The 20409-nt window shown below is 32.6% G+C and overlaps 1 protein-coding gene across 2 annotated transcripts in view; it reads right to left on the bottom strand.

Annotated features, from left to right (window-relative positions):
• Positions 1-20409, bottom strand: part of LOC125073598 — a 136551-nt gene that overhangs the window by 90134 nt on the left and 26008 nt on the right. For both annotated transcript variants that reach the window (XM_047684482.1, XM_047684483.1), the window contains exon 2: positions 6094-6289. In XM_047684482.1, coding sequence (XP_047540438.1) covers positions 6094-6282 — 189 coding nt within the window. In that variant the 5' untranslated portion in view covers positions 6283-6289. The remainder of the gene's footprint in view (positions 1-6093; positions 6290-20409) is intronic.

The following is a 20409-nucleotide window of genomic DNA, read 5'->3' as shown; positions in this document are numbered from 1 at the left end:
GAAAGTTAGCTTCATGTGTATGTTTTTTCCATGGAGCAGATCTACTTCATTGTAACTCGCCACTAGATGGTGCTGTAGCATATCAACTTTTACAACGTTCAATCAATTAGGTAGGTGAAGAGAGCGGAAAACTCTTTAACGCAAGGAGTATCGGATAATTATTTAAATACAAATTTATAATTCATCTCGTGCTCGGCGGTGAAAGAAAACTTCGTAAGGAAACCTGCATATTTCTAATTTCAACGAAATTCTGCCACATGTGTATTTCACCAACTCGCATTGGAGCAGCGTGGTGGAATATGCTCCAAACCTTCTCCTTAAAGGGAGAGGAGGCCTTAGCCCAGCAGGGAAATTTACAGGCTGCTAATGTAATGTAATGTAAATTTAAACATTCGCTACTTTAATATATTTTGTTCAAACCACATTCATAATGCCACACAACAATTGGTACCAACTTTCCGGAAAATCCATTTAATTAACGAGGTGTATTTATGAATCAATTTGAAGTATTTAACTTATATTATTTGAAGTACATTTGGCATATATATAGGTATGTAACATGATAAAATTAATAATCTACGTAATTCGCCATTCAATTTCATTTGAATTATCATAGCTCGCTGTAGGTGATAAATACTTTACTTGATTATTTAACATGAGGATAAAACCTAAGGTTTATTTACAAGAGACACCTCTCAAGAGCCATTAAGATAAAGTTAACATGCTACTTCAATTATGTTAAAAACACGTAACAATTCACTTTCCGTTCGAGAACGTTTGCATGTTACGAAGCTAAAATCCGCTGACTAATTGCCGAATACTTTGAGAATGACAAACGCGTGATTATTATTATTAAAGCATTGAAGTCGCAATTATCATTCTTTGATTTCAGATTGTCGAATAGGCGACCTGGTTGTATCTGGTCACCTCTGCCCGTTGGCACTGCGAGAAGTATATTAAACTGTTACATACACAGACAATACGAATATCGAAATGGCGAATTTTTGGCACGATCAAAGAGACACAATGTCTTCAACGGATGCAGTGTGACAATTATGACTCAGTGAAATATAACTGATTCATACTACCTGAATGCATTAAGATTTTTTGGATTATGTGAAGAAAAGGCGAGATGGTCCATTAAATATGCACCCGGTTATAAACTTGTGCTCAGCATTAAAGGGCGAAACTCTGCTTTACGTAAATATTCTGCAGGGAAGCAGCGTGAAACCTACTCTTTAAAAGTAATCCATTGCCGTGCACGGGACGTTACTTATCTAAATTGGTGATTTTAGACGCGATTAAGACATTTGTGTGCCGTACGTATCGAATAGATTTCTCAAAAAATAACCCAAATGGTGACAGGTAATCAAAAATTTAGATTTTCATTTCAGTTCGTTCAGGAACTCAAATCAATATATAAATCTAATAACATGCCCATATTAATAGAACACATAAAATTACTTGAAAGGATTTACGATACAAGTAATTAACATTAAAACTTAAACTGGTTTCCCGAATCGGGGACTCGAAAGAGAAAATTAATAAGCTTAATAATTTCCTGCCGAAACAAGGGCAACAAAAAATAATCATTTCGCGTTCCAAATATTACCTCAAAATTAATATTAAAATACGAATAAAATTAAACGCAATTTCACATACACGTAGGAACCATATTCGTATACCACTTCCGGTACGCACGCGGTTCTGTGGTTACAACAGACTGGGTCCCATGTGACAAACGCCTATAAAATGACAGCTGTATGCGACAATATATGTGAAAATTTTATGGGAAACGCGTTGTGTTCGCATGGCTTTGTACATGAGTTGAAATTTTTTATACTGAGAAAATTGCGAATAGGTTTAAACTGCGGTCTATGAATTATTATGAAGTAGAATTTTATGCAATAAAGACTCAATACACATAGCCTTATCTCATCAGCTCAACAGTATGTAGGCAGCTTAGCGAAGTTAAAGTCAATCTGTAGGGCTAATGTCGTCTTAACTCGGGGCTCTTTTTTTGTTTTTAGAATAGTAGTAATGCCCCAAAATTAATTAAGGATCGATCCTGCGACTTTTTAAATCGCTAGGCGGCCCATAAGCCATTGCGCTTTAGACGCTTATTAAAAAAAAACAAATGTATGTAATATGTCAAGTATATTCATAGCTTTACAGGGCTTCATACCTTTTATATCATGAAACGGTAATAGTTAAATACCTAATAAGAGTCAAACTAATTCAAATAAATCATGTAACAGAACATTTTCGATCATTAATACATTTGTTAAAGTATAAGATAAACCCATACAAATGGCTGCCGATGACGAGAAAACACCGTTGATAAATAACACAGCAGAATTAACGGTGATAAATATGACGTTTAGTTACAAAAATAATTGCACAGATGACCATTAAAAACGACGGCGTAATACACTTTTCATTAAAAATAGGTCGATTGCTAGTGAAAAATACGATGCCAAGACTTGCAGGAAATGATCGAATGTTTCCAATTAGAAACTTGGCAACATTAATGAAAAAATGAAGCTTGTGGCAATTCCGAATACTGTCAATGGTTTTTTTGGCAATTTTCAACCGAGGAGAATTTTATAAGAATATATTAAGTAAGAAAGATAGAAGATAAGAAGATAAAGTATTTAAAATTAAATAAATAAATAAATATTGGACGACATCACATACATTACTCTGATCCCAATGTAAGTAACTAAAGCACTTGTGTTATGGAAAATCAGAAGTAACGACGACACCACATACGCCCAGACCTAAGACAACATAGAAAACTAATGAACTTTTTCTACATCGACTCGGCCGGGAATCGAACCCGGGACCTCGGAGTGGCGTACCCATGAAAACCGGTGTACACACTACTCGACCACGGAGGTCGTCAAATTGAAAGAAAAGCATTTTGATTAGATAATGTTGATATAAAACATCACAAACAGCAGCGAAATAGTGTTAGACTTAGCTTTTAGCTGATTTTTAATCTACACGTACACAACTGCAAATACAACATTTGTGTTTATTTAAAACATCTAGTGAATTTGATATTTAATCGTATATTGTCTAACATAAAAAAATATCCTTATTTTAAATGATTAGTTTACACAAACCGATAATTTTTTTCTTAACAAACCTCTATATATATTAAAAACAATAAAACTAATACACGAACAATAACTCGCAAATTGATACAAAATCTTAGAAATGTCTAATCCGGAATTAATGTTAAAACAAGTTACATTACATTAAAAGCTGATTTTTCAATCTATAAACATTTAAATAGTAATTATTTGACAGATAACAAAACATGGAATTTTTCACTCACCTACTTGGTCAAAAACGCCCCTAATAAATCAATCCGCATCTTTGACGGCCAGTTAAACGTCTATTCAGTAGATATAACAATATTCATTGCCGTTTAGCTTGAGTTTTTTTTTTTCAAAAGTGCCAAAATATTACCATTTTTGATACTATTGACGTCCAGGCCATCTCTTGCAAGTGCAAGTTAATTCGCTAGCTATTTATTCGTTCCGTCATTCGATGATTCAATAATCAGCCCTAAATATCTTAAATTATATTTTATGTCTACAGATTACAATCAAAATAATACATTTCTACGAAAACAAAACACATTTACTAAAGTAATCGCGTCATCGTCTGAAATCATGAGCAAAATCAGTTTTCATAATCCGAGTAAATACTTAAAGGTCATTGGTCGACTATTGCTTCGTGGGCTGGCATCGACCAATTACCATTAAGATTTGAGTCAAATTTATGGAGTGTAGAGGTAAGAAGAATATTTTTGTATAAAAAGTAACCCTCACAACGTATGAAATTTAGATGGTGCTGTTGGAGCTATTGGAATTTAAATGTTAATACTTGATACAGTAAAACGGATTTAGTAAATACACGACGAGTTAGCAGCGCCATTCTATCAATTCTAATTCTAAATTAAATTCTATTCTAATATTTTCGGATTAAGTCCCGACTGATATACCTTTTCGTATCTGACTCTCTCTGAATCAGCTTTTTTAACTGAATATAAGAAGTGTCAATTAAATTTACAATTGCTCAGCGGTGAGTTTTCTGCATTATAAGACACACTAAAAGTTACTACAGAAACAAGGGATTTTATCAGCATAAATATAACGGTGGCTCAATTATGTAAGAAGTAGTCTATACTTCGTGCAGTGCCTACAAACAGATTTAAAATACCGTTTATAAAAATAAAAATAAACTGTTTAAGTTGTAATAGTTACCCCTTACCCAACAATTTTCGTAATACAAACCATCAACCCGCAATTTATTTATCTGATTCCACTTACAATAATATAAACACAAATAACGTTAAATCAATGCATGATTCATTATTGAACGTAACAGCACACTGGTCGATCAACCAAACAAATTCATTCCCGAGGGGCCACGGCGGCAGTCACGTCAACGAGGAAAAATTGTCTCGGGTTAAAATGTCAACCGTCTTAAACAATTCGTCTTATGGAACCGGATCGATCCGGTTGCGAAACGTTCCGCGAGCTACGTAGAAACCGACAATTAGTATTGTAAATACACATACAATAGGTTGGCGGACTGTCAAATGAGCTAACTGGTGGAAATCGGTCACCACCGCCCAAAGTACATTATAACCGAAAAACATATTAACAATTCCTTGCCAATGCGCCATCAACTTTGGAAACATAAGTTAAAGTTATAAAATAAGTTGTCCCTTATCCCTTGTAATTACACTGGCTACCTAATCCTTTAAACTGCACAAGAGCACATTGCGAAGTAATGCTGATTAGCGGTAGAACAAATAATAAGATAGATTACAATTGCTACTTAAAACTTTAGTATCATATATGGTTTATTCAAATTAGCTTTTCTGAGCTGGATTGTGTAAAACATCCGAATACAAAAACTATGATATTTATAAAATTAGTATTAGTAAATGTAAAATTAATCTCATTTGTTTGTCGTATTTGCGATATTTAGAAATATATTAACATAAATTTCATTAGAATTCTTTCTTCGATATCAATTTACGTTCATATTCTCTCAATACAAGTACATACATACTTATACCTTGAAATCCAATTTGTAAGTTCAATATTTATTCTGCTCTCTGCTATTACTTTGTTTAAACGTTTATTTGCAATCGTGACATCTGTATGTACATATAATCTGTTCATGACATCGTTCAAAGTGATCCGAATTGTTATTTTATGTCACTTAGGTAATCGGTCTGTCAAATGGACCACCTGATGGTAAGTGATCACCAATGCTAATAGAAACTGGTACTGAAAGAAATAGTGATCATTCCTCCTATCATCATTGTATCTACTTTGGGAACTATGACGATTAGTCCCGGAACACAACCATACTGAGTACTGTAACCATACTGTTTAGCAGTAAAATTCATACTATAAATACGAGTGGGTGGACACCCAGAAGGACATATATATTGACACCTTATTTAATGAACATTTACTTTATTTGACATAACATCAACATCCCATAATTCAATAATGTAACGCAATCACTTTATCCTATATTTTTGAGTTTTAAAACACTTTTTTTTATGAATAAATAATAAAAAAGTAGAAATAAAATAGTAGCGAACACGTTGATTTAAAACTAAACATTCCCTACTACCGCGACGGCTAATAGTATCGCGAGTAAGAATCAAATTCTGAAAAGTAAAGTCAAAGCAAAATACGAAACTGTTGTATGTGTGAAATATAAACGTGTCTTGTTTCGTTCAAGACTGGTTCATAGCTTTCAGCTATATAATATTTTGATTACGTTAAATACTTCGAAATTTGACACGAGGGTCTTTCGTGTCAAACCAACCAGTTACATTGGTTGTTTTTACTTGAAAGTCTATTTTGTTTCAAGTTTATATCTTATAGGCGTCGGCCTAAAGCAATTGCTTCACCAGTGGAAGATAAAAGATCATCTCCGTTTACTGGCAATCGTAACCAATGAGCTGCCAACCAGAAAATGGTTGACCAAGATATTATGGCATAGTGCTTGGAATATATGATATGTGTAAATAAGTATGTTGGTCATACGAACCTGTGGATCAGGCTTCGCTCTAATAGTATACTGATCGCTGAAGCCAGCACCGCCGCAGACGAAGCACACCCTCTCCTCCGCGGGCTGGTCGCGGGTCGCGGGCGAGGCTGGCGACTTGACAGCGGCGCCGGCACCCGCCCCCGCGCCAGCGTTCAGTGAGCTCTTTATGTACGCCTTCGCCTTTTCCATTGCGAAACTGTAACAAAACGAATATATTGATTGATCCGTCAAACTACCTATTGATAAGTCATGCCGTATTCGTTCTCGTTATGTTTTATGCATCGATCTCGTTGTTATGGCTGATTTTATTTGCTTTTGATTTAGGATCACGGCTGTCTGTCTGGTATGTTTTTTTAAACTTTTTATTGCTTTTATTTCGATATAACTCCAGCAATGCTCTCGGACGTTAGTTGTCATATTTTTATTGTTCTGAATACAAAGGGTTTTTTTTCCTCCAATATAATATGTACTAATATTATAAATATGAAAGTTTGTATGGATGAATTTTTGTAACTCAATCGAAGCAGCGGTCGGAATTTAGTACAAAATATAAAACATTCAGTGCGAAAAGGATATCGTTATTATATAATCGAACTTTGAAACCCCATTTTCATCCCTTCCGGTCATGCTCCGAAATCATATTTTAATGGTCACCGTGAAGTTACAAAAAAATAAAGTTTTTAAATAAACTGTGATGAGTCAGTTTTATTTAAATAATTCGTCATGTAACGCATCATCCCACTATATAACCATTAGGATGATGCGTTAAATTTTGTAATTTGTGTAGATCATCTTACGAAGTATTAAATCATCTACTTTATAGGTCTTTGTACTCTAAGCTCAATCCATCGGAACACTAGTGTAATCACAGGCACAAGGGACATAACATCTTAGTTCCCAAGGTTGGTGGCGCATAGGTGATGTAAGGAATGGTTAATATTTCTTACAGCGGCTTTGTCTATGGGCGGTGGTGACCACTTACCATCAGGTGGCCCATATGCTCGTCCGCCAACCAATGCCATAAAAAAAAAACACAAGCAAGTGAATATAATCACATTAAGATATTTTATAACGGTTATCCATTTTATTTTCCCCTTTCGAAACACACGGCTGCAAGGTTCCTAGGAACGCGTCACCCCAACCATATTTTAAGACATGTTCTAAAAATACAATAAAAAAATAATACTAAAATTAGAAGTATCCTTCAGTTGTAGTGACATCATTTTATGAATAAGTTTTAAAGATAAAGATTAACAGCCCGTGTAAGTAGGTAACAGTCCGGAAATATCATGGATGTGACCTAAGGCATCCTGGTCTCATAAAAATTTGATATGTTACCGCCTAGATAATTTATAAACACAATTAAAGCACTCGAATAGGTACTCAATGTTAGTAACCTAGGTTTCAAACCGAAATCTTCGGACAAGATTGACGTGTTCTAACCACTTGGCATATCGGTTCCCGTCGCGCCATTAAATAGTCGACAGTTTCTTACAATTTGTATCATGGAACCTATCAGAATGCGCCCAACCCCCTGACATAACGACCCGTATTATTCAGCTACACATACATTATAGATGTCTTATCCTCGCCCTAAACAGTTGTTATCTTGTACACATCTGGCAATTAATGCAACAGATACAGTATCAAGATTGTGGCGGGATGGGTGCGGCTCGCTAAATGACCTGATCGAACGGCCAGATTATCAGAACCATCGGTTCTTCCAAACCGAGCTTACAAACTACGCCACAAGTAACACGTTACAATTTATTAGCATTAATAACCAACGTTGGGCCAGTCTTTGCGATTTATTGACGATAATTATCACTATAAACTACGCTTATTGCTGTATTTGTTGTCAATATTTGACGTTATTCGCTGATATTTTCAAGGCAATGCCTATGAAGAAATGTTGAGGCTTAACACCGGCTGTTCTCAAGTCTGCGGCTATTCTTGTGGTTGATGGTTGGTAATATTAATAATTAAGATTTTTAAATAGTTGGTCGATAGTTTTACTTGGAAATAATATTTTATTCCAATTAATTTGGTAGAACGTTATAATATTCATTCTGAGATTGAATATGTGATCTTCTATTATAAATAATGATCAACAATTATCTCCGATTCGTGATCAGTCAAAATACTTGTTTTATAAAATGATACATTAACCGGTACTATTAATAATAATAACCTATAATTATTACTACAGAGTTGATGTCATATTGATCACTATATATGGCGAAAATGGCTTCTTAATAATGTTTTCGATTACAATAATGATGATAAAATATTCAACGTTTAATTTAACAAAGAGCTATCGAATTACACTAATAATCTTTTTAATATAGATGATTTTGACTGATGTTATTTCTACAAACGAGTCATATATGTATCTATGGTCACTTTTTTGCGTCAATCACATGAACTACTTCTACTACTACGGACGTATCGAATTGTCCGTTAATTTACTTTTTTTTTTAAATTCGTTGGTCTCCCACTATATCACTTCAGTTTAATATACGATATAAAAGTGAAGAGTTTGTTAGTTTAATAGCGCTATCCTATGAGTTAAATTTGACGAAATATTTTGGCCTTAAATAATAAATTTCACATTTATTGGGAAAAATTGTTGACTATATATATACATAACGCTACGAGGAAAAAATCATGCAAAGCGTCTAGTTTTTTGTTTAAAAAATAAACAAACGTTACCAAGATCATAGAGGTACAAAAGACAGCACCCCGTTTTTATAAAACAACCCATATTTGTAGAATTCCACGGGATTCAATTGTTTATGTCGTCACCTTAGTATAATTAATCTAGCTTGGTTTTAGCCATTTTATCAAAAATAATCCATTTTTTAAGCGGCTATATACAACATGGGATCGCATTAGTATTAATCCCGGAGTTGTCAGCGGAGGGCAACGACACGATGATCGATGCGCCGATAAGCCCGCGATTATTGATTGACTGATAAACCAACCCGACGCGCGTGTTTATGTGTGTGTACGTGCACACGGGACGTAGTCTCCATTAATCATCAAAATGTATGAATTAAGGGGCTTACGGCGGGGAAAATGTTTTAGATTATTATGGGATCTTGTTTGATAGAATTATAAAAGATCTAAAATGATACCTCATGTTACAACGATAATAATGTATTAGAAGAATTCGTTAGAAGCGAATATATACGGATCCTTCGATAATCCGACGGTTTGTCGTAAACCAAATTCCAACCAAAACTTACTTAATAACTTCTAAATATGATTTACTGTTTAAGTTTTCAAAACATAAATATAAAACCAACTAAATTTTTAATATCTGTCTCGTGTAATTTATTTTCCGATACACGAACTCCCCCTCGGATCCTATCAGCGCAGACATCGAAGTATAACTATATGTAGAAATTCGGGGGGGTAGATTAAGTCCCGTGTGCTGTCCGTCGATAAACCGGGCCCTATGAAAGCCTACGCAAATTACATTTGGATATAGCACGACGGACAAATAGACAATACATTCGATATACATATGACACGTACCGCTAATTGCAGCTCTGAAGGGGTTATCGGCTACATGTACGGAGTTATGAGCTTTGTCGTGTTGTAACAGAGATCAGTTTACCGTGTAGTCAAAATGTCGACATGGATGTAAGCTTTAGCGATATCTAGCTTTGTATATAGCGCTTATAGTAGATTATTCCTTTTGTGTCGTATGTAAATAACGCGTATGTAAATCTAACAGTATAGCCCTTCGTTTATATAAAATATAAGGCTTATAAAACAACTTTCAAATACATCATCATCAGCAAGGTAAAAATAGGAAGCAATAAGTCGAATGGAGATCTCTATTCATTTGGTAGTGTATATATAAAACACATCTCTAATATAACTTAAAAAGTATAGAGGATTTAAAAAAAATTAACATATAGAACATATCGATTTAAATAATCTATTTTAAAGAGAATTAGTGTGACTTTTCGGGAGGCAGCGCAAAATACGGTCAGGCGGGGCATTGTTAAATTGTATTTGTTGTTATTAATTAATTATTACTTTATATTCATGTAAAAAATATTTAAATAAATATTAAAAGTAAATTTGTTTTGTTAATACTATATATATAAGCGAAACACGAGATATCCGAATCTATAGATCCGATTGGCTTGAAATTTTGCATGGAATTTTTCGAAAAGACAACTATAAATGGAAGGAGTAAATTTGTATACATTTAAACATATGAAATACTACTGACGAATACTTAGTATTTAAATAAAGCTAAAGGGCTAAATGATAAAAAAACAGCCCGTTAAAGGCACTGTTGATAAGATGATTCGGAGCTTATTCCACCTCGATGCTTCTATGCGGGTTTCTGGTTACACATGCGGCAGAATTTCATTCAACAAATGCATGGTTGCTCACGACTTTTCCTTTTATGTTAAATACGATATTCATTATAAACATATATTAAGCACAAAACTCAGTGGTGCTTAGAGCGGCCTAAGCTCGCAATTTGCGGTTAAGATTCACTGAATAATGTACCGTGTACAAACTGTGATTATAAAAAAATCGCAATTATATTTTATTTACACCAATACCTTAGAAAACAATAAAATGAGTCATACATATTTCCGCCACTGAGCATGTAATTGGTACTAAGATCATAAAATATACATTTATTTTGTATTTTTCTTAATTTGGCTTGACCCACTTTATTTGGCGCCCAAAGTGGGTCTTGATTATTTTTTTCTACATTTTTATTAAATTTGATGCTCGTATTCATTATTATTTAAAAATGAACGCAATTATATGATTTATTAGTCAATTTGGATTTAATTAAAATGAGTTTTTTATATATTATATTATATTTTTATAATATAGGTTGCGTCTCCAATGCGTTACAATGTAAATTGAAATAAACAGAAGTTATGAGAAATTGTACCTTTACTTTGAATTCGCTATAAATTCACGATATTTCACGAGATTCGATAAAAGCAGATATTATGCCATGTGGAATAAAAGCTATATTTAGTTCATGTTCTTTAAAGTATTTGCGACTCTAAATATGTTCTAACAATACACGAATGTAATATGCGATAATCATACACAACCAACTCAAACATTAATAATGTTATGATAACGATAAATGTGAAATAGTTGTAAGCGTTAGTAGCTATGAATGAAATCGTTGATGCGCATGCGCAGAGGCGCGGAGGCGGCGGATGAGAGCGAAACCGGTCCGAACTGGATCGACCGACATTACGCAACTAGAAATGGCAACATTGTTGAGTACTCAAACTCATTAAATTGATTGCTGTAGTAGGGACAGCAGCGACATTGTAACACAATAAAACGTTTTTGTTATAATGGCGTACAATTTGTTAGAACGTTATTTTTTGCAATAATTCTTAATAATTTAACGCAAGTGTTTCTACAAAATTAGGTCATTAAAATAAATACCTAAATCGTTTCAATATAGATTATTTTATAGTGAAAAAAAAAAACGAAAAGTGTACGTTTACGCTAAACATTATCATACAATATATAATTTAACTTATAATAAAGCCACAGCAACGTGACCGGTTCTTCTATAGAAAATATTATTATTAATTTGTGACAGCCGATATCGATACACGCATGTATTTGTATTACCGAAAGTTTTAGCATATAGCAGCTAGTATTAAAATTTATAGAAATATTTTGAAAAAATAATAATATTAGTAACTGCATCTCTGTTATATATTATATCAATAATATCTATTACATATTTCGTTGTCATTTTTGTACCATAATAATAAAATAAAAAAACCTCGTTGACCAAACAAGCTATTTCATCGCAATATTATATATACGTATAGATTTTTCTGCTGACGGTATTCAACTACGTTGAAACTTAAAGCACAATGTGTTAATGTTGTCACGCCTTAAACTCACAAGCAATTAAATGTCATACCTGTTAAGAATTCACAATTCATTAAGTAAAAAAAAAAACACGCGGAGAATTTGAAACTTACAGAAAAGTTATATTATTATAAAATTCTGAACCTACTAGATAAAAAAGTCAGCTTACATCCGTTACAGTTTATTTGCTTTCCAGCATACCTACACTCGCTGCTTCCTGCGACATCACCCACATAAAGCTCCAGTTTCAAATAATGTAATATTCGCCCAGTGGTCGACCAATGGTTCATCGGTAATTAGGGAAAATTTAAGATAAAATTATGTTTTTGTATTTTTGTTGATCAGACTGAAGCTCGTCTGTAACTAGCAATCATATTAATAATAATAAAAAAAAAAAAAACAGTTTACAAAGACGAAAAATACTGAACTTTTTGATCTTTGCCTTGTGATTTTAATAAAGAGATGCTGTATAAAATGATCAAAGGTTTCTTTGAAATAATTTTATCATGAATAAGAAACATTCATAATATAATTATATTACTAATAATATCCTTTATGTAATGATATAATTTATGTTTAATTCAATATCAATAAATAAAAAAACATCAAAATATGATTTTATATAGAATTTTCTTAAGTTAAGATTCTATTATAAATTATAACTATACAGAAATTTCAATTAAGTATTTCTTAAAATATAGACTGTGTTATACAAGTTAAGTACATATATATTATATGTTATCTTAAAATATATATATATATATATATATATATATATATATATATATATATATACGTTATAATGTTTTATTTAATTTGCTTAATTCAGGAAAGAGACCATTACATAGAGAACCCGATTATTAGTGAGTCAGCTTTGTTCATATATACTGGCATTGTGAGATGAATGAATGATAACCACTGAAATGACAATGCAGAGGATCATCATCATCGTCAGCAAAGTACGGGATCTAAGTTTTTTTCTTACGTCTTAACAATTAATCGCATGCAAAAGTCGGCGAAGTCACGTCTCTTGTGTCTAATTACACTGGCCAATATAAATAGCATGATGTTATTTTATTATGTAGTAAATAAATTAATGACCGGCCTGAACAGAGCCCAGCAATCAGCATCGATAAATTTATTACATAACTACGTATTAAAAAAACATTCGAATACGCCATTCGATATTAACAAGTAAATATAAATATTTACTGCATCAATTATCTGATACAAACCGATAAAATGACGAAATAATAAACAACGAACGTTCCAAATGAAAAATTCAATAAAACGGAACGAAAACAAATAAATTTAACGGAGTCATTTTAATCAGCGCCGAGATTTCAGTTGATTTTATTAACGAAAAACATTTCGAAAATGAAACGGGAACGGACGAGCGAACGTAAATCGTTTATTTTCCGAATTGAATTATAATAGGCATCAATATTGGGATGTCGCGGAAATATAAAAACGTCGAGTTAACAAAAAAAGTGCGCCGATAGGGGTGAGGGGTGGGGGTTTTTTCGGTTATCGGTTACTATAAAGATATATACGCGAGTATAGACGAGCCGTGCCCGACTGTTTTACTCTCATTAAAATTGGATTACACTTGCCTGTTACATTTTCATCATCAATCGATAATATATTTATAATTCGGACAAGGTTTAAGTATATAATATTATCACATATTTAAATTCACACTATTGATGACCATCTGTAAGATATTCTTAATATATAAGACAATATAAACACACAATCCAAAGAATGTGAGATGTTGTCGCCCGCGGCTTCGCTCGCGTTTTAGGTATTTGGCATAAAAAGTAGCCTACGTTCAGTTCAGTGTGGTTTGCCTGTGAGAGGGCTACAGAAAGATAGAGTTACTTTCGCATTTATAATATTAGTATCGATTTATGGTGAAATAGTGCAAATAAGCCTATAAATTATTAATATTCATCTCATTAACCAGTTAGTTTCTCATGTACGATTAAGGCTCCAAGTAAAGTTAACATATATCTCACCTCAATGAAGGCTATCTAACGCAAATATATTTTACAAAATCTGCCATTTAACGCTCGAGAATAGCTCAAACAATCATAACAGCTACATAAAATAAATATAAATAAGTATATATGTCAAGTACGAACCGATGTGGTTACATACATTTGCGTGGACGTCGGATATGGAGGTCTGCTGATACAACTTTCGTTTGCAAAGATAAAAGGTCACTATTAATAAATTAACAAGATAAATATAATATTAACAATTTTTACATAAGGTATTTACGTAAATAACATAAGTAATTGATCTTTGATCTACACTCTTACTGAAGGAAGACACAAGGCGATATTATATTTTATACAATATTATATCTATATTAATAAATAAAAAGCATTGCGTTTCGAACAAGGTTTTAGTTTTTAATAACATGGCATATAATATCTGCCGACGGTTTTGCTTGTGTATGACGAAACAGACAAGTGCTCGTACACATCTTAAAATACATTTTATTATATATAATTCAATCAGAAGTGACATTCTGTAAGAAATCACTTCGTATCTCACTCGTAAATGTAGACGACCGATTTACGGCGATACGCCATTTTGAAACGTGTGTCTTATTAATTTTATACCTAATTATTATAGTAAATGTATATCACATTTTGACATTACACCCTCGTACTCTGCCGTGAGTTTCGCGTTCCTTCTTACAGTATACCTCTACAGTAGTGCGATTCTGTAACAAATCACTTCGTGTCTCACGCGTAAAATTGTGATACCTCTACATAACCCGATTCCAAAAATGTTAATTAAAAAGTACTAACATCCTAGTCGAATTGGAATCGGATGAGAAAATTGGCTATATTTCATTATTTTGTAACTGGTACTGAAAATAATTTTACCTATATAAAGGATCGTAGACCTCCAAATGACGAAGGGATAACGAATCTAACCACACATCAACGATTCCGTCCAACCCCACACCGTACTTGAATAAAAGAAAAGTGACTGAATTTCGTGTCCCCTACAAATAGACACAAGTATACGTACGTGTACGTTTTATCTGACTATGGCGCACCCAATAAATTTAATGTATTTTGTAAAATGTATGTTGACTTTTACACAATACTTGGTGGTAGGGTTGTGTGCGAGCCCGTCTGGTTAAGTTTCACCCAATCATGATATCAATGCCCGAGAGCAATAATTATTATTGTTGTGTTCCAATTTGTAGTAAGCCATTTTAATATTTCTTACAGGGCCATTACCTATGGGCGGTGGTGATCACTTACCATCAGGTACCATTTGCCCACTTACATTCCGCCTACTTAAATTAATAATAAAATAGTAATAAGTTTCAAATAAAAATATTGTAAAATTTGTAGAAGCGACAGCATTCTCACTGGCTTCCGGGCAGGCCTCCTCACACCTCTCCAAAAAAATAATAGTTGAATGTTTTAAAATTTTAAACCGCGTCTCATTTTAGGTTTCATATTTTGGGTTTAATTATAAGGTTTATATCAGAATTAAACTAAGCAACGCATAAAGCTTACTAAAGAGGCCATATAGAACTACTTTTATTAAATCTTTTTAAAAAACATTAACATATTAAGCCAGAAGAAAAAAATATTGTAATGTAAATTTTAATAGGGTATATGAATATTCAAACGAACATACTACGCGCTCGTTATAAAGTGTATTCCTTCCAAAATTACACATTTAATATAATTTGTGAAAGACGAAATTAGCTGTTTTTTATTGCCTTCTTAACATAACACGTAGACGTGCACGTATACAACGGATATTTATATATTAAACTCAAAACTTGTTTTTGTTCTTATTCTATGCGCTCACATATAATGCCGATTGCGGTCAAATTTTGAACACCTACTATTTCATTTACGTGAAGATTTTTGCCTAGGTACTTATAACATAGAGTACCTTTATAAATTAACTCGTTTTAGCAAAAAAATTACAAATTAACTTAATTGATTATTAACTATTATGTTGATAAAATGTGACATCTGCTTTTAAGAGAGCACTGTTTCTGAAATACCGACTACCTAGCTCAGGTTCATAAAGTGTTTTTGTAGCTTTAATGCGTTTTTTCTTAATACTTTTAAGATTCAAGTTAAGATTATTGTTTTAGTAGTGAAATTGTAGTTTCAAATAAAAATTATTATTATTATTTACTAGCTGATTGTTAAAAAAATGCAAAGCTTGCCAGACACTAATGATGATGAAAATTTATAATATAGGATTGTATTTATATAAATTATATTTTCTAGTGAATACATAAACTTGACTTACACAGCGTTAGTAATTATTTTGTGAAAATGCACATATCCCACAACTAAACAAGTGTTATACTTCCCTTTTAACCATTGAAATGGGAGGTGAATAATACGGGAAGATTGTTTATGAGCTTTGATTTTATTTTCTCAGAGTATTATTTGCAGTCAATTGTTTTTGTTTAAAATATTATATTATTTAGTTCAACATCAAATACAAATGAACGAATGTACAACATAAAACATTTTTCCTACTACTTAGGTAGTACGGTTTTTATTATAATCGTTACTTCCGTAAACTGAGACTGTTAACCAAGGCGAGTTATTTTAGGAAGTTGAAATAATGTTCGATGTTATTGAAATTATATTATTTTAACATCCCATCATAACATCGTGTTCGTAAAAGTTTCGCGACGTTCTATGAGAACCGGTTTCACGGGAACGTAAACATAACAAATTGCTTTTTACACAACTTAATGGGTATAAAAAGTGAAAAAAATAAATCTTTATTCAATTTATTAGACATACATTGAGCTCATGTTAGAACAATTGTTCTCGGGTTGAAATGAAATATGTATAAGTGCTCATGAGAAATATTTTCATTGAAGTATAAATAATTTATTGTTATTATACGAAACATTTTTTAAAGAATGGCTTTAATGTAAGCGTCGCAGTATTGATACAAAAAAAATTAACGGTTACTTAAGGTGAACGTAATGAGGACCAGGCAGTTAGATTTAGGTCCGGTATCCACCACCTATAGCCCGTCTGGATAGGTACCACCCAGTCATGAGATATTCTACCGCCAAACATAAATAGATTATTACATTGTTTAATTACAGAACCATAATATTTAATTAAAAAAACATTTAATTAAAGTATAAGTAAAAAAAAATAACATTTAACTGTCAAAATTATATCATTACACTATGTGCTGCGATAAATGAATTCATTGACCAATCGAATCTAATCTTATCCAAAGGAATTTGAACTTTAGCATATAGAATGTGAAGTTGAAACTGAATCGTCGCTATTACAGTGCGCCTCAACTAATTTACTATTAAACATAACATACAATCGAAAATAAACTGCAATTCTATTAATATAGAGTTTATATTTGTTTGAAACATCTAATTAATTATATCTAAAGTTATTTCAAGTCTTGCTGGTTTCGAGATAGGGTTAAGATTTGTTTGTTATATGTTTATCTCGTATGATTTCCGATAGCCCCTGACCTACGACACGGGCAGATGCCGGAGCGTAGAGCACCTCGATCTCGTGTCGTCAACATTGGGAACGGGATGACGTTACTTCGTTACTTTATTAGTTCAGTCAGTAGCACAATGAAAACATACTTATCTCTCACTCTAACCGAATATAAATATAAATACATATAACATATTAAATTCGGCTGTTGGTGTTAGTGTATGTGTGTGTGTGGGTTTATAACTTGATATGTCCAGCGATTTCGAACCGATTACACTTATTACGAGAACATGACTTTTCACACCTGTCACGACAATAGTCTAAACTTAAAGCGGATGAAACGATGATGCACAGGTACTCTTATTATAAATAATGTTTAAACCCTTTCCGGAACGCGATGTTATTTCTGTTATAAATTTTATGCAAAAAACAAAATCAATCTTTCGTCTTGTGTTAGTATACTAGGTGACCGTCAGCTTCGCACGGGTACAATAAGGGGTCTATATACAAATATTAGTTTGAAGAACTATCCGCCCAAGGGAATTGAAGTTCTCGGCTTTACTCTGATACAATATGCATGTTTTATACATATAAAATCACTTTTTTATTGATGAAAACTGCATTAAATCCATTAAGTAGTTTAAAAGATCTAAGTTTACAGACTCAGGCAAGCGACTTATATTATGTAGATATATTTTTTTAATTCGAACATATTTATATATAGGTATATATACGTATGTGTGTGTGTGTGGAAAACTAGGTGATTAATACATCACTAACTTTTTTCTCTATTGGAGCACCTAACTTTAATATAACAAAATGACGTTACAAAAGTAATTGTATAAACTATAAAGTATGTTTTGACTTTTATATCAGCAGAATTTTCCAACGTACTTCGCTTGTCTAAAATCAATAATACATTGTATTGTCCATTATCAATCGTTACAATGTACTTACATTATTAACTATTACTAAACAATAACTAAGGTCACACGGTCGGCCAGTTGGTTAACGGACTTGCCAAATCTTATTATTGCTGCCAATGTCTTTTATTGTAATTCGCAACGAATCTTACATAAAACGCACCAATACATATCATGCATTCCTATTATATATAGGAATGCATATTCATTTTAAACGTTCCTTGTATAAATTAACTCACTCGCGAAGGCGCGTCCCTCTATGTCAAATTGTGAGAGACGTTTGGTGTGTCAGATGTCTTACTTACTTACTCCACGCACATAAGGGCAGAAAAATAATACATAATTAATTAAATAAGTGATAAGATCTATCGTCAAATTTATCTTTTTACACTTTACAATTCAAACATAATAGTTTTGGAAATATAACGAGATATTTAAACGCGTAACAAAATACCAACAGATCGGTTAGCGGTTATTAATAACTCATCGGTTTAAATATAGTTCCAAATAAAATGCTTATTATACGCCTACGAAATCTGAAGCGTATCTAACCTCTATATCTCGGGTAACCTACTCTTGAACAAAACGTTATCAAACTTTGTCCACCACGGTATTCCAACGCGGTTTAGTGGATTAACACGTGGCTAAATTCCATCCGACACATGCAGGTTTCCTCGCCAATGCAATGCGTCTTTAATTGTATTTTTTTTTGCAAACATCCGATACGGCTCGCGCGCTACCTATTGTACGTTTTAAAACTTTCACGCGAGCGTCAACTGTACGAAGTTTCAACTCGATCGGAATGTTATAGAAACGTATAGGGATCCAAAAATTCATTCGCTTTTTATATTCATTGTTTTTTACAACAGACCCATACTTTCATTGTATTTATTCTTCATTAGTAGTAATAACAATTATTGTATTTTTCATACACTGCGTCCGTGCCACTTTTCGAGTTTTACTTTTATTTTGTTACGCTCTGTTAATAGCGAATTAAGTGTTATAATTTAGTAACCAAATTTATCTCATTCATTCGTATACATTTAATTAATATTATTATTTACAAGATTTTTTAATTGTTCCAGCTTCTAGTTTTACGCGCAGTAAGATTTAAATCAAAGTTGTACTTGTATCATAGTTGATACCGGAGAACTACAATGACCAGATTGTAATATACATCCTCTTATAAATATAGTTTTTTAGAACACCTTTAGTTGTTTTATTACAATTCATAATGCAATGGTAAAACAATTAATATATTTGTTTTCATGTATATTGTTGTAAAGAGAATAATTATAATTCAACCTCGCATAATAAATGATATAGTATACGCTCGCGGGTTCCCCGTCAGCAATATATTTTAACAGACAATACAGTTTATGTTCTTGTTGGTTCCGTATTTTGTTGGCGATATATATTGTTTTTTATTTAATTCTATATAGGAACAATAAATAATTATTTTTGTCAAATTAAAATTATTTCCCTTAGGAATAATGTTCAATGTAGCAACGTCCAACGCAGACCGACTACATCCCGGCTGAACGGAAATCAATTTGAGAGGGCTCGTCCATTAAAAAGGCGTTTTATTTTCAGTTACTATTTCAGGTTCAATTTTTTTAACTTTTTTTTTTCAATTTTTATTTACATAGTTTGACGGGGTGTTAAGTGGAAGGGATGCTAAACATGGGCGAGGTAAGAAATTTTTAGCATTTCTTAAATTCACAATGCGCTGTACCAATTAAAATTATAATATATGCTAAACATCCGCTAAGAACGGATTTTACGTAACTCCACCCATAAAGGGGAAAAACGGGGGTTGGAAGTTTGTGTTCTATAAATTTCGCGCGGGTAAAGCCGCAGGAACAGCTTATATCTCTATATATCTTATCCTGTTCACAGGCTACCTCTATATAAAATTTCATTACGATCAGCGTAGTTGCCTCATTTGGTTCATTATTAATTTTCATATATTTAAAATTTAATATTTGTCAAGCCATTTAGCGTTG

Source organism: Vanessa atalanta, chromosome 24 (genome assembly GCF_905147765.1).
Source record: "Vanessa atalanta chromosome 24, ilVanAtal1.2, whole genome shotgun sequence".
Classification (NCBI taxonomy): Eukaryota; Metazoa; Arthropoda; class Insecta; order Lepidoptera; family Nymphalidae; genus Vanessa; species Vanessa atalanta.
The sequence above is the reverse complement of the archived record's forward strand: the minus strand, read 5'-3'. Positions and strand labels throughout refer to the sequence as shown.